This window comes from Coturnix japonica, chromosome 1 (assembly GCF_054131305.1).
Source record: "Coturnix japonica strain WE chromosome 1, WE-NBRP24, whole genome shotgun sequence".
Taxonomy (NCBI): Eukaryota; Metazoa; Chordata; class Aves; order Galliformes; family Phasianidae; genus Coturnix; species Coturnix japonica.
Genome location: NC_140663.1, coordinates 41,574,782 through 41,588,486, shown reverse-complemented (window position 1 = coordinate 41,588,486; position 13,705 = coordinate 41,574,782). Strand labels below are relative to the sequence as shown.

Sequence of the window (13,705 nt, the reverse complement as noted above, 5' to 3'; positions counted from 1 at the left end):
AAGTAAGTCCACAACTGTTTGAGAAAGATTTAACAAGCATGAAAGTTACAAAGACTAAATGCATTTTAAAAAACACATGCACATTACTGTATATTTGATTGGGATACATTACAATAGGTAATACCTCTGACTTTTGATACACCGTACTTAGACACCTTGCAGAAGATGAGGAATCATTGCTTTTACCCCCTCAAAAAAAAAGTTTTTTAAAGTGTCTTAGGATTTTTTTACATGTAAAAAGTAGTAAGTTTTGTAATGCAGTGTTTAGTAGAACATAAAATTTTTAGCAAAAAAATTTATATTACCGCTGCTCTTCTTAAATGTAGAAAGGTTTTTGTAAAATGGTCCAATAAAATGGTATTTGATGGAAACTGCTTGCGTTCTTTGGGAGAAAGTGAGAGGGATATTTTCTTATCTTTTGTCATTCGAGTTTGAGGAGTATCTCTTGCCTTCAGTTTAGTGCTGTGCTCAGAAGATCTATCTGTACCTGAAGACAGAGACTTAACTGGTTAATACTGAATTAAAGTTCTCAAAATCATAAGAAAGAAAACGTTATCAGACAGCTAGGATTTTTGTGCCAGCTAAATACTTATGTGTCAGGAAATGCCAGAGTTGGGGTTATCAAATTTATAAGGTTATGATATTTAAAATATAAGATGCTTCTTACTTAAGAGGAGGAAGAAGTAGAAAGCACAATAATATGTTCCAACTAGTTTTCAGCCTCAAAGCCAAACCACAACTAATCCTAGAAGTTACCAAATTTAAGGAAGAAATTACCATTTGTCAAGCTCACAAGAATCTGAAACCAAAGTCTTAAAAGGAGAAGTTAGGAAGAAAGGTTTTTTGAAAAAAATCTGCAATATATGTAGAACTGTTTCATTATTTTATTCTTTACCATCGTGCATCCATTAAAAGTTCTTACCTGTTTGTTTTTTGGTCATGGCTGATGGTGACTTCTCAAGAGGAAGAGGATTTGAAGTTCTTCTGTTATTCTCCACAGCTTCTCTCACCACTACAGTTCCAGAATTATTTAATGAGAATATTTCAGGATCTAGAATATTGTAACTGCAGAATAGAAGAAAAGAGAAATAAATAATAATAATAATACCAAAGAATTTTTATATAAACATGCACAAAAATCAGTTTCTCAAAAGTGAGTTTTCATTGTTTTTTAGCTGCTTTAGCAACTAGATTTAAAAATAGGTGAAAGGTGCAAACTGCCCATGACACACTGCAGTATAGTATGTGCCCCGGTGGCGCAGTGGTAGGAATGCCGCTTTGCAACACCAGGCCCCAAGTTCGAATCCCCCCTGTGGCGCAAGTGGTAGAAGTGCCGCTCTGCTACACAGAGGCTCGAATCCCAGGGGTTGGACTCGACGATCTCTAAGGTCCCTTCCAACCTGCACAAGACTATTATCTACTATTATCTATAGTACATTCCAAAGCTTTCAGAAGACATTAAACCTGACCAGTCCAGTAAGCAGTCAAAAATGTTAATGCTACCTGCCATATAATTGAAGTCAAAACGTATTAAACTGTAACTTCATTTGTATGTGGAAGACAAATTGTTCACAAGGCAAGCTGACTGATGATACTGTTATTCATATCTATTTGCATTAATGGCAATAATACAATAATCAATATTAATAGCAAACACTGATAACTCAGTAAGACATACCTGTCCTGGTGATGTGAACCACAAATTCCAATGTTATATTGTTCTTCTAGTTTCTTTGTAAATAAGTTGTAGTGTGCAATCGCCAGATAAATATTCATCTGGGACCTCCAAGGCATCTCTTCAAGACATATTTGATGGAACTGCTTTCGGTTTAAGTAATTACTCACAATTGGTTTCAGCAGTATCACTAAGGTTTTATGAGCTAATTTTTCTAATTCTTCCATATGTTTCCTAAAATGATTTTTAAAAAAACAGTAGCAAAAAAAAAAAATGAAACTGGTTTTTCTCAAAGATCTGGAATTCCAAAGCATGATAAAGATACACAGACATATCCCATTACATATCCACAGACCTGTATTTAACTCAGAAGTCGCATTTCTTGCAAAATGATTTTTGCTACAGTCAAGAAAATCAATCTTGCTTTTCATCTTAAGGGTGTTTAACACACACTAAATCCTACATTCTACCAACTTCAGTAAGGTATTTGTTTTAGTACTTAAAAGTAAGTTTAGCTCTATGTCTGCAGTTACTCAAAGTTCAATCATTCAAACAGATTATTATACAAAATGCAGTGTGTGCTTCACACAGTCTGCTCAGGAGATGGAGGATCAACTATTTTACTGCAAATTTGGATCATTATTTTATTGCTTTGTTTTAGTAGCTAACCATCCTTAATTTGAAGAAAGCATTCCATTTCAGATGTGGGTGCTTGGATTCAATTTACAGCCACAGAGTTTTTCAGTTGTTGTTTCTCTGCCAGACCAAATAATTCTTCATGACGCAGTATTTTCTCTTTATGAAGATGCATAATGACACTGTAGTGAAATCACAGCTCTTTTTTTTTTTTTCTTTTTGATAAACTATAAACAGATCTCTTTAACTTTCCAAAATATTTTTCTGCCTGTGTTCAGCCTTGTTGTGGGTTTATTATTATTTTTGTTTTTCCTGTAAATTAACCAGACAGTCTATATTCATTTACCTTTGTTCTTCTGGAGAATTCATTATGTCTGGATGTTTCTCAAGAAACTGTCTAAGAGTTGGCCCTTTTCTAGTGGGACTCGGGGTTTCTTTTCTTTGCTTCTTTGAAGCTGATGCTTCCTTCTTCTTTTCAGATGGGGACTTTGTACTCTTCGAAAAAAATATTCCATGACAATCTTAAATAAAACTCAAATATTTATTTATACCTATATTATTAATTACTTGAGCTATACAGCAGTTTGGCTTATGCAGTAACACAACAGAACAGTAAATAAATTCTCAAATTGCTTCTCAAAATATGGCAGGAAAAGGAATACTTAATATTCCTGAAGACTCTAGAGTTTTTCTGTAATGGATGTTTCAAATACTGACACTAAGATCCAGACAGGTCTCCCAAATTTTCTTTCGTATGCCATTGGTTTCTATCTCATACATAATGTGTGGGTTTTTTTTACTACTATAAATAGTAAATAGTAAAAAAACTGTAATGCAAAAACACACAGAAGCCTTACCCTCATCCATCTGAGATGCTAGTAGCATTACAGCATCTCTAGAGGGTTAGGAGGGAAAAATCTCTTCTTCAAAAATAATACAAATCCATTAGGATTTGTCCTACATTGGAATAAAAGCAAAAAATGTATTTTAAAAGAATTCTAAACAAAATGCCATTGAATAGACATTTATTGGATAGACATTAATAGTGAACAACTACTCATAAAATGTACAACATACTGCACCAAAAAGAAAAGCCAGAACTGATCTCCCTTTCTTAATGTGATGGTACCCAAGTCTCTTCATATTATTTTTCTAAAATGGGAAGATTAAAGCTTTCATTGATTTTAGAATTCAGTGCTCTGACTGAAATGCCTCACAACAGTTGGTCTTTCAGAGAAATCCAATGTGAACTTTTTCTGTGCAGAGGTTTACTGAGGGATAGTCTGTGTCTCAAATTATAGCAATTATGCATGTCTCCATCTGTACTTTTTATAAAGACAGCTTTTAAACAATATATTTGTACTTGGCATTGCTGCCTAGTTAAGACTAACATGACTTTTCAGAAGTAAAACTCACCTTCTGGGACTCCTTAGCTCCTGCAGAGGACGTCTTGGTGCCCTCAGGCTCACTGGGAGAAACTGATTTTTGTCCTGGCGTTTCACTGATGCCAAGAAGATGGTTGTTCCTCCTGACAAATAATAATGATAAAATTATCATCATCATGTTAAACTCCTTTGATATTTAAAGGGTTATCTTTGGAAGCGCATAAGGCATATGCAATTCATATTTCACTAGAATTTGTGAATTCATCAGCTTTTCTTTCTTCTTATTCAGAGAGAGTGCTCACCATCAAAATTCATTATACAAATATGAATTGATAGGTAATAACTATCTCACTTTCTTAGCATGTAGCTAACAGAAGGCTGATGAGAAATCCAATCCTTCAATTCTTTTGTTTGTTTGTTTGTTTGTTTATTTGTTGTAATAGAAATTTCTGTTCCCTACAACATGTGAGGGCTGCTCTAGAAATAACACCCCATAATGTATTGCTTTGGCCTGCAATGTCAGAGGTAGGTTGTGGTGGTATAGCAGCAGAGATTGAACCTTCCCACCAAAATTCCATGAAATTTCGTTGCTGTGCAACAGATGGCAGCAGGGAAGCAGTGTGACAGAGTGGTGTCTGATATGGAAGTGTGTATGAAGAAAAGCTGTGCCACTGGATTCATCCATGCAGAAAAAGTGGCACCCACTGATATTCCTTGACGCTTGCTGAATGTTTATGAAGCAAATACTGGATGTAAACACACGGAAAGTTGTATTGAATGGGAAACATTTTTGCAGAAACGATGCCATCATAGTAGTTGTTAAACACTTTGTCACCTCCACCAGATTGTTATGAGTGTAGCATAAAGGCTCTTGTTCATTGCTGGTGAAAATGCATAGCTAATAGTGGTGGTTATGATGAAAAAGAGTTTTGTAGCCGAGAATTTTTCCTATCAAATAGTATTATTCTGCTCTTTGTATCTATAATCATTTCCATGGACAGAGTGACATACATACAATTTACGTTTGATTATAACTGTGACATGGATGAAACTAAGTAATAATTTAACTATAGCAGAGTCCTACCTTTTCAAGTCTGTTTGCACATTTTCTGCCCATTCAAGAACACTGTGAAATTGCTCTTCATTCAGGATTTTGTGCAAAACTTGAATAAAGAACTCCAGAAAACGCGATTGTTTTTTGAATTTCATCACTGCAATACAATAATAACACTTTTTTCTTTTTTTTTCTTTTTTTTTTTTTAAATTAAAAAAAAAGCACCACAATAAAGCAAGGACAAACAAAGTAAAAGCATGCTATTCACACTGACTGATCTCTTCAGTGACAGCCACATTAGTATACAAACATTATAGATTTTTTAAGCTATGTTTTAATTGATTCTAAATATATGAAAATAAAAAGATGAAAAGGTTTCTAAGAGTTTATTCCAAGCAGTAAAAAGATTGTTTTCTTGGAAACTATATAAAGAAAGAAAGCCTTTACAACTGAAATAGATGCCAGTTACCCTACCTTCTCGATAAGCATTGTTTGATGTCCAACATGAAATTATAGGGTAGAGGAACAAAGGATCTTCCTGTCCTCCAAGTTTTGACACACGAGCTACATGAATAAACAAATAAAATCCATTATGACAAGTAGCGACAGTGTTCAATACAAATTGCACTTGGAATCATAAATGAAAACTAGCAAAATCCTTCTTTGGCTTTTAAATCTCTCACTGTCTTTCTGAGAGAAATTCAGAACTCATAAGCATTTGCGCTGCTTGGGCATTGAGAGCTTACAGATGTTACTGATGAACTTACAGCTATTACACTCATGAGTAAATGTCTGGAGTTCACCACATGTCTTACAAAGGTCCATATATATCATCTATGGAGGAGATCACTTGTGCAGTAAGGAAATATCCAGACATTACTTTTAAAGATGTACAGCATGAACTTAACACATGAAGCTATAAGTGTGCCAGTCACTAATGTAAAAGTTTCCAAGTTCCGTGGTTGAAAAAGATGAATGCAGCCAGTCCCTGAAAAAAAGTGAGGTTAAAAATGAACTCTGGAACAACCATTTCAGATAGTGGATCACGAACTGCATCCTCCAGTGGCAACAGTCTATGGCATGCAAATATTGCGAAATCAAATACATTGGACTAGAATATAAGTAGATTTTTAGTTATTATTTTTAGGTCAAGCCACCACCTATGTTGGTATTACCTCCTGTTTAATAGTTCAACAAGATAGTATTTCAAACAAGCATTTTAACAAAGTAAAGTGATTCCCAAAAAATTTTAAATAGGAAAACACATCTGAAATTTCACAATGTAACATTGCAATGTGTGTGAAACATTTTGTTTTCCTCCATTTTCTACCAAAGATGCATATTCAGCCCTTTTTCATTTTTCTCTTAGGCTACCATCAATGGAATATTAAGTATTGATTCACTTTAAGGATATCCTACAGAAGGCTTTTCCAATATTTCTTCTCAACAGCATGCCCTACAAGCATGCTCTTTTTTTCTAAATCACCTATACATGTTTGTAATGATGCCTCTAAGCTTTGTTATTTGTTATGCATCGTCTCACCAGAAGGTTCTTGTATTGATTGGTATAAAATTATCCTGTTTTAGCAACAGAGCAGACTTCAGCAGTCAAGTGTTTGTCAGTTAATGAAAACTCGTTCTTCTCTAACTGATAAATCCATTAGTTTAACTTTCTATTAAGTAAGAATGGAAGATCATTTTGTCAAACAATCAATGTAATTTTCAATTAACTTACAGAATTCATTCATCCTGTGACTTGTCCTACAGGAATGAAGACATCAGTGTCAGTAGCAAAAACAGAAGGGTCAGCACACAGAGGAACAGTTTTGCATCATGGTTTTTACCCTGTTTGTTACAGAGTGCTTTCTCTTCTAGGACTTAAGCATGCATACACAGAGAAGGTGGATGACAAAGTGCACCCACCTGGTTGTGTCAGTTTTAGGAGATTTGATTCAAGAGCATTTAGATTTTCTGTTGCTTTTTCCATTGCAGCTATTTGGGACATCTTTGAAGAAATTTTCTGAAATATTGAATAACGAATAGCTTTTAAGAAAATTAGCTTCAACCTAACTAAAAAGAGCACATTGACAGTGGAACTTGGATTCAATTCCAAATCTTCTAATTCTTTATCTGGTGATTTAACAACTATTGTCCACTTTTTCAATTGAGTTAAAATTGAGGTTCATACCATTTTTAGTATGACTCCAAAATCTTGGTCATGATTTATTCTTAATTGTTTCCCAAAGTAGTCACTGGATGTGCTCTGCCACAGAAAAATTTTGCAAACTCTCACATGCTACCAGCTACTACAACAATGTACTTAGACAGATTTTTGACAAGATATGTTGCTTTCCAGAAAAATAATACTCTTCCGAAGATTATTTACTTTCTAGAGATATGAAAATCTTCCTCAAGAAAAAAAAGGATCTTATTTTCATTTTAATGAAAATATAATTTTTAGTTGGCTCTATCTATTTCAAGGTATTATAATATTCCTTTGAACTTGGATAGATTTCTCTTCTCTTCTCTTTTCCTTTTTTTTTTTTTTTGTGTGTGTGTGTGTGTGTGTGTGTGGTTTTTTTTTTTAAAATTAATTTGAGTGCAACTAGCAGAAAATCAGCAATAAATACTGGAGAAAAATTGTCCTGGATGGATCATACCAGTGTCCTAGAATATATTTTTTTCCAGAAATCCACCCCTGTAAACTGATTGACTTGCTGCTCCTCTCCTCAGCTTACCTCTTTTCATGCTTTCAGTGCTTCTTTTCCTCCTGCTTCATTATTCCTACTTTCTTATATCTTTTTCAAATCTCCTTTACTAGTAAAATCTATCAGGGAACTATAAAGAATAAGCACTTTATCCTAAGTTGTAGGAAACCTTGCAACCTACTCCATCTCTTCATAATTGATGTATAGAGGTCTTTGAGGTTGAAAGTTTTTCCTTCATTTAGATTTTATTTTTATTCTACACATTCCCAAGTTACTATTCTAATAGATTCAGTCTCAAGTAGCTGCTACACAAAATGAGAAGCTGTTTCTACACTGTTCGTGACACTTTTGATTTTCCTGTCCTATGGATTTTTTTCCTGCCCAGAAAAGCATTTCTTTTTCAGCTGAAACACTATATGCAGATCAGTTAAGGATGCTGGTACTATGGGTCATATGGCTCTGAACAGTATTATTGCTAATTCCTCTCCAGCTTAACTAAACTAGACCCTGTACCTACTGTAGTCTGCAACTGGTCCTTACAGATGGCTAAGCTTCTCAGCTGTCTGTATTCTTGGGAACTCATACTCTACATCTAAAATTCTATTCCACACAATATAAACAGAAAATTAATACATATGGTCTTTAAAATAAAAGAATAGCATGTTGAGATAAAAGAAAAAGAAAAAAATGAATATCAGAGTAGTTACCTTAATTTTGCGTGTTTCTTCAGTTTCTTTAGCTCCTGGTTGGCCAGGTGTGGTTGTTTGTGAGGAACCCAACAATTTTTTCCCATAGTTAACAATAACTACTGCTAGTTCATATTCTTTCCATGAACGTAGAACCTAGTAAGGAATCATCAGTTACATTTTTCTGTTTTGCATAACACATGTTTAATTATTATATACATAGCTGACAAAACATATGAATATTACAAATAGACATCAACTATACTTAGGTTTGTATATGTATACTATTTGTATATTACAAATAGACATCAACTAATACTTAGGTTTCCTTTAAGAAAACAATGGAACTATAGACCTGTAAAATACTTGGAATTACAGATAATCTGTCTATGTGTTCTGCTTACCCATAGACTGTACTTCAAAGAATAAAAATACTCAGCTAGAAGTACCTATAGCAGTGCTTGACATTCTCCCTGTTCTCAGGCAGTACTACTATCAAAGAATATAAAAGGTAACCACATTATCCTCATTTACCACTCTGGTATCAAGTGCACACTTGAAAAACTCAACCATGCTGGTAAAACTTATTTAATAAAATAGAATGGTGAAATTTATTTTGAAAAATATGAAGTTTGTAACTGAACATTACAGGTTATGTTATTTAGGTGTTTTCATCTCCCTCAGAGTTTTAAAGGTCAAGTAATTTTACTATATGCACTGTAATTTCAAATTAAGATGTTTGGCTTTGGAATAAAAAATAACTGTACACAGCCTGAATGAAACAACAGAAAACTATAAAATGGATTAATTAGAAACTTTTGTGATTAATTTGTTCTGTTTGCTGTTCTGCATGATATTCTTTCTCTGTGATGTCTCTAAGGAAAAACATCTGTAGTACCAGCAGACAATCATTTAACTTGGGAATCCAACAACAAACAAGCACTATGTTAAGATTTCAAGAAAAAAAAAGATCTGATATTGAAGGAATCAAGGTAGCTGGTCTTGTAAAATATGTTGACCCTCATAGGAAAAAAAAAAAGAAAAAAAGAAGCAAGAATTTGGGGGGACTTATAATAGATGATGTATAAAAAAGTCACAAGGAAACATCTACAGGTCATATTATTATTTCAGCTGTCTTAAAGATGGGATTTACTTAAGAATATAATATTGTACTTGTTGAGAACAAATTTTACAGTAAGAGACTTAGCAGAAGCATCTTCTCTGGTATAACACTTACCAGTCATGGAATACTGTCTTCACTAAATCAGGACATTTAAATAATATATATTTTTTCAACATATTAACTAAAACCTAGCCAGAACACTATACATATAAAGAAACAAGAGACAGTGGAGCTTTGAAAATCCTGAAAAGTTGCTTAAAGCAGTGAGAGATATTGGATGCCTTGTGGGTCAGACTTTTTTTTATCCTGAAACCAGCTTTGCCTTGCTCATGGTGAAATTACTTGAGTCACTTCAGCTTTATCTACTTGATATTTTGAATTGGCATTCAGGATTAAAGACATGAAAGAGAATCAGTGACACTGGACATGTCATATCCACTCTCAAACAGAAAATAATGAGTTCATCAGTTAGTTCAACTCCCAATATATCTAGATAAGGAATGTTCCTGCATGAAAGTTATTGCAAACTGAGATACAAGGTGATTCAAACTATGTTTAAAAACATGCTTCCTCAAGCAAGTGCTTCCTCAGATTTCAGCCATCTGCTGTGAATGTCTCACTGATAAACTCAAAAAAATCATCTTAACATCAAGCACACTATTTTTTTTTTTTTAATTTGGGCTCACTTTTGCAACATCATGTCCTCTGGTAAGCTCCTAAATGCTGACAAGTCAGGTGTCCTACAATGCACAACCTTTTAGTACTAAGTTTGGAGATGAGTGTATAAATATTTCATAGTAATAGTTTCTTTAGCGATGATGTCACAACAGTGACTTAGGTACAACAGAATTATGTTTCCTAATGCCACAAATCTGTACTTCCAATACTGTGACACTGAGCGGACAGCTCTGAGGTTACAGACAATCCCCTCTCAAAGCTCTCTCCCCATGGCTGTATGAGCTTCCTTTCAGCTCAGGCCTGAGAGTACATTCCCTGCCTGAGCTACACTATTGGTGCCCCAATCTCTAGCAAAAAATCTCTAGCAAAAGTCATGCCTATCTTGGCCATGAATCCACTAATCTGGACAGCTGAACCATGGCCTAACTCCTCAACTCGACCTCAGATTGCTCCCATCACGGCAGACCCACGTGCTGTACCTGACCCAACTACCTTCATGAGACGTGATCCTGACCTGTAGACTTCTCAACTTGACCTGCCTGCCACCACAAGCTTTCCCAAAAACCTGTACCCCGGGCTGAACCTGACCACCACCTCTGGCTTGCCCTTCTCCTTGACTGGGGCAGCGGGCTTGGCTGGCAAGGAGCTGCCCTGCTGGCTATGGTACTGTTTTCAGCTCCTAGCTTCTCAGCCCAATCTGTGCCCTGACACTGCTATCACAACCATGTAGCAATTAATTAACATCAAGAAAATCGTATTGATTTTAGGACTTCATATATTCTTTAAAAATCTGATCTTTCACGGTGAGTACAGAGATCTCGCTCTAATAATGACTCATGTGACGGATCCCAAAAGCAGGGGAATCCTTCAAAGCAGCAGCCACAGCTCTGCTTCAGCATGAACTTGTTGCTGAGATGCACTCAGAGACAAAGAAAATCTAGCTTGCTCAAGGTCATATGTTTACTTTTACATGGCAGGTACTTTGACTCTAACATGGCTGTGATTAAAATATCCTACAAGTACCATGTTTCTCCTAATCTTACAAAATGTACTATCTGAATCATAAATGCCATCTACAGATATATATATATTATATTTTAAAATTACCATGTTTATGTTGCCATCAACACATGGAAAAAAATAGCATAAAATCTCTCATATCTAATTAGGAAATAAGGCATGTATGTTAACCAAATTAAAACTAAAACTGTGACCTCTTTTCAGTAAATTTTTTTTTTAATTTATATGTTTATGTTTCTTACTGAAAATAATTGACCTTAAATGTAAACTCATATGAACACATATAATACAGATTTCATGTCAAGGACTAATAATTACTTTTTATTTTGTGAAGAAATAACATTATTTTACTTAAAATTCTAAATGTCATTATTATATAAAATGCACTAATATGAAGGTTGAAAATAAATATTTCCATACCATTTAATAGTGCCCATTCTCTAAGACATCACACTGAAATATCTGAAGATATCACAGCTTTTTTTCTTTTTCCTGTATGGGAGGAGCTGTATCTTAAATAAAGTTGGAAATGCAATAATTTGTACCATACCTTTGCTGTAAAAAATGAAGTACAAGCTATCATATGCTGAATACTCTCATAACATCCTTCCTGTCTCCTTTGCAAAGTAGCATTTGGAATTTCTTGAAGAACAGCCAAGCACTTAATGAGAATCTGTAAATACAAGGGTTAAAAAATAGTTTTGAAGTTCTGTAACACAATTTCAAGTTTGTACCTCTGTTCAGTGTATTGCATTTGATGGTGAACTTTAAAAATACTTTAAGATCTAGCAGCTATGATGAAATGCTTGCTCTACAAAAACTAATAATAAAATTTCCATTGAATTTAATAGTGTCAAAATTCCATCCACAGCCCTTTGATATAAATGACAAGTTCACACAATATCTTAGATATTAAATTATAGATACATGATGGATATTTTTGCTGATTTAATTAACATGAAATCAAAGAATGTTTAATTCAGTGAGATGACATACTCCTAGTAGAGGACTGCTTAAAAATACATTGAGCTGATCAGAATTTTAAAAGAAAGAAAAATCTTTTCAGTATGTTCTAAAAATAAAAGACCATAAAAATGTTGCAAGTTCCTTCTGTATCCATGCCGAATCTCAAAAAACAAGCCTTGTGCTTTAGAAATGACAGAGAAGCATTCAGGTACTCTGCTTTCAAGGAGAGGATATTTGCTTCTGGAAAGGGACACTTGCTTGAAAACCATGGACTGTATTATCAAAATGTTGAACAGCCTTGTTTTCTAGATTATAAAATTGTAAATAAACCAAACATTAAAAAAAAGAGAGAGAGAGAGAGAGAGAAAATGCTGCTTTTCTTTCCTCAAAATTGCTATTTGCAAATGGCATGCAAGTAGAAGCTGTAGCAAATTATAGTTTAAAAATACCAATGAATGGTCCTAAAGAAATTATCAATATTCGGCATTTACTTAAGCATATCAGAGCAGAACCTATGCAGGTCACACTGAACATGTGCATTAAGAACACATAAAACCAGTAAAGGCTTCTCTTTCCATAGCTTCTCTAAAAGTAGAGGCTTGGATACTTGGCTGTCTTACCATAAACTCCATTTTAAGGTAAGACTGAATCTCTATGTAAGTTTAGATTGAATCACAGGAATTGGGTGCAAGAAGGTCTTAAATGCTCTCACCTGAACTACTGGAACTGCAGAAATCTTGTGATAAATAAGTGGAGCAAGGAGACCATAGCATTGTACGACTGACTGCAGTGCATAACTTGCATCATTCAAGAAACTACTAAGTTCAATTGCCACAGACATTCTTTCACATTGTGCTAATCTACTGACCTGTGGGTGAAAATAAATAAATAAATAAATAAATAAATAGTGATTTAAATATAAATACCACTGATTATAATCATTTCAGAGAGTGAAAGAAGACAGATGTTAGACTACATGTTAGGAGGAAATTCTTTACTGTAAGGGTGGTGAGACAGTGGGACAGGTTGCCCAGCAAAGTTGTGGATGCCCCATCCCTGGAAGCATTAAAGGCCAGGCTGGATGGGGCTCTGAGCAAACTGGTCTTGTGGAAAGTGTCCCTGGCTATAGCAGGGGGGTTGGAACTAGAGATCTTAATGGTCCCTTCCAACCAAAACCATTCTGTGATTCTATGATTATTGCAATTTAAAAAGCAGTGTAAGCAGCAAGGAAGATTAAGGTTTAAAGATTATACAACTGTAGAATTACTAAGGTTGGAAAAGTCCTCAAAGACCATCTAGTTCAATTGCCCAATATCGTCCACTAAATCATGTCCCTAAGTACTACACCTCCCCTTAAACACTTCCAGAGATGGTGACTCCACCACCTCCATGGGCAACCTGTTCCAATGCATCACCACTCTTAGAAAGAAGAAATTTCAGCCCAAACCTCTCCTGGTGCAACTTGAGGCCATTCCCTCTTGCCCTGTCACCGTTACCTGGGAGAAGAGGCTGACCTCCACCAATGAATTTTCAGTTAAAAGTATATAAACAAAAGCAGCCGTATTCGTGATTCTGAAAGAAACTGCTTGTCTTGAATCAATGTTGCCCTCTGAGTTTATCTGTGTAGTTTATAATGCCCTGATAGCTACCCTCATAATGGTCAGACTGGAAAATTCACATGCTAAGATCTCTGAGTAGGTAAGTGGAAGATAACACCTATCTGCTATGGTTGTTGCATGTGAACAGATACATTAAAGCTATAGTGTAACTGAAT

The 13,705-nt window shown here is 34.8% G+C and overlaps 1 protein-coding gene across 4 annotated transcripts in view; it reads right to left on the bottom strand.

Annotated features, from left to right (window-relative positions):
- The window catches only part of CFAP54 (cilia and flagella associated protein 54), a 99,253-nt gene that overhangs the window by 44,383 nt on the left and 41,165 nt on the right, over positions 1-13,705 (bottom strand). For all 4 annotated transcript variants that reach the window (XR_014934236.1, XM_015858704.3, XM_085515145.1 and 1 more), the window contains exons 26-36: positions 12,644-12,799; positions 11,516-11,638; positions 8,166-8,300; positions 6,674-6,770; positions 5,225-5,314; positions 4,781-4,907; positions 3,728-3,839; positions 2,658-2,806; positions 1,679-1,909; positions 923-1,065; positions 306-487 (exon numbers count right to left, since the gene is read on the bottom strand). Coding sequence is in view for 3 of the 4 variants with exons in the window: in XM_015858704.3 (XP_015714190.3) it covers positions 306-487; positions 923-1,065; positions 1,679-1,909; positions 2,658-2,806; positions 3,728-3,839; positions 4,781-4,907; positions 5,225-5,314; positions 6,674-6,770; positions 8,166-8,300; positions 11,516-11,638; positions 12,644-12,799 (1,545 nt within the window). In the remaining variant the exon portion in view is untranslated. The remainder of the gene's footprint in view (positions 1-305; positions 488-922; positions 1,066-1,678; positions 1,910-2,657; positions 2,807-3,727; positions 3,840-4,780; positions 4,908-5,224; positions 5,315-6,673; positions 6,771-8,165; positions 8,301-11,515; positions 11,639-12,643; positions 12,800-13,705) is intronic.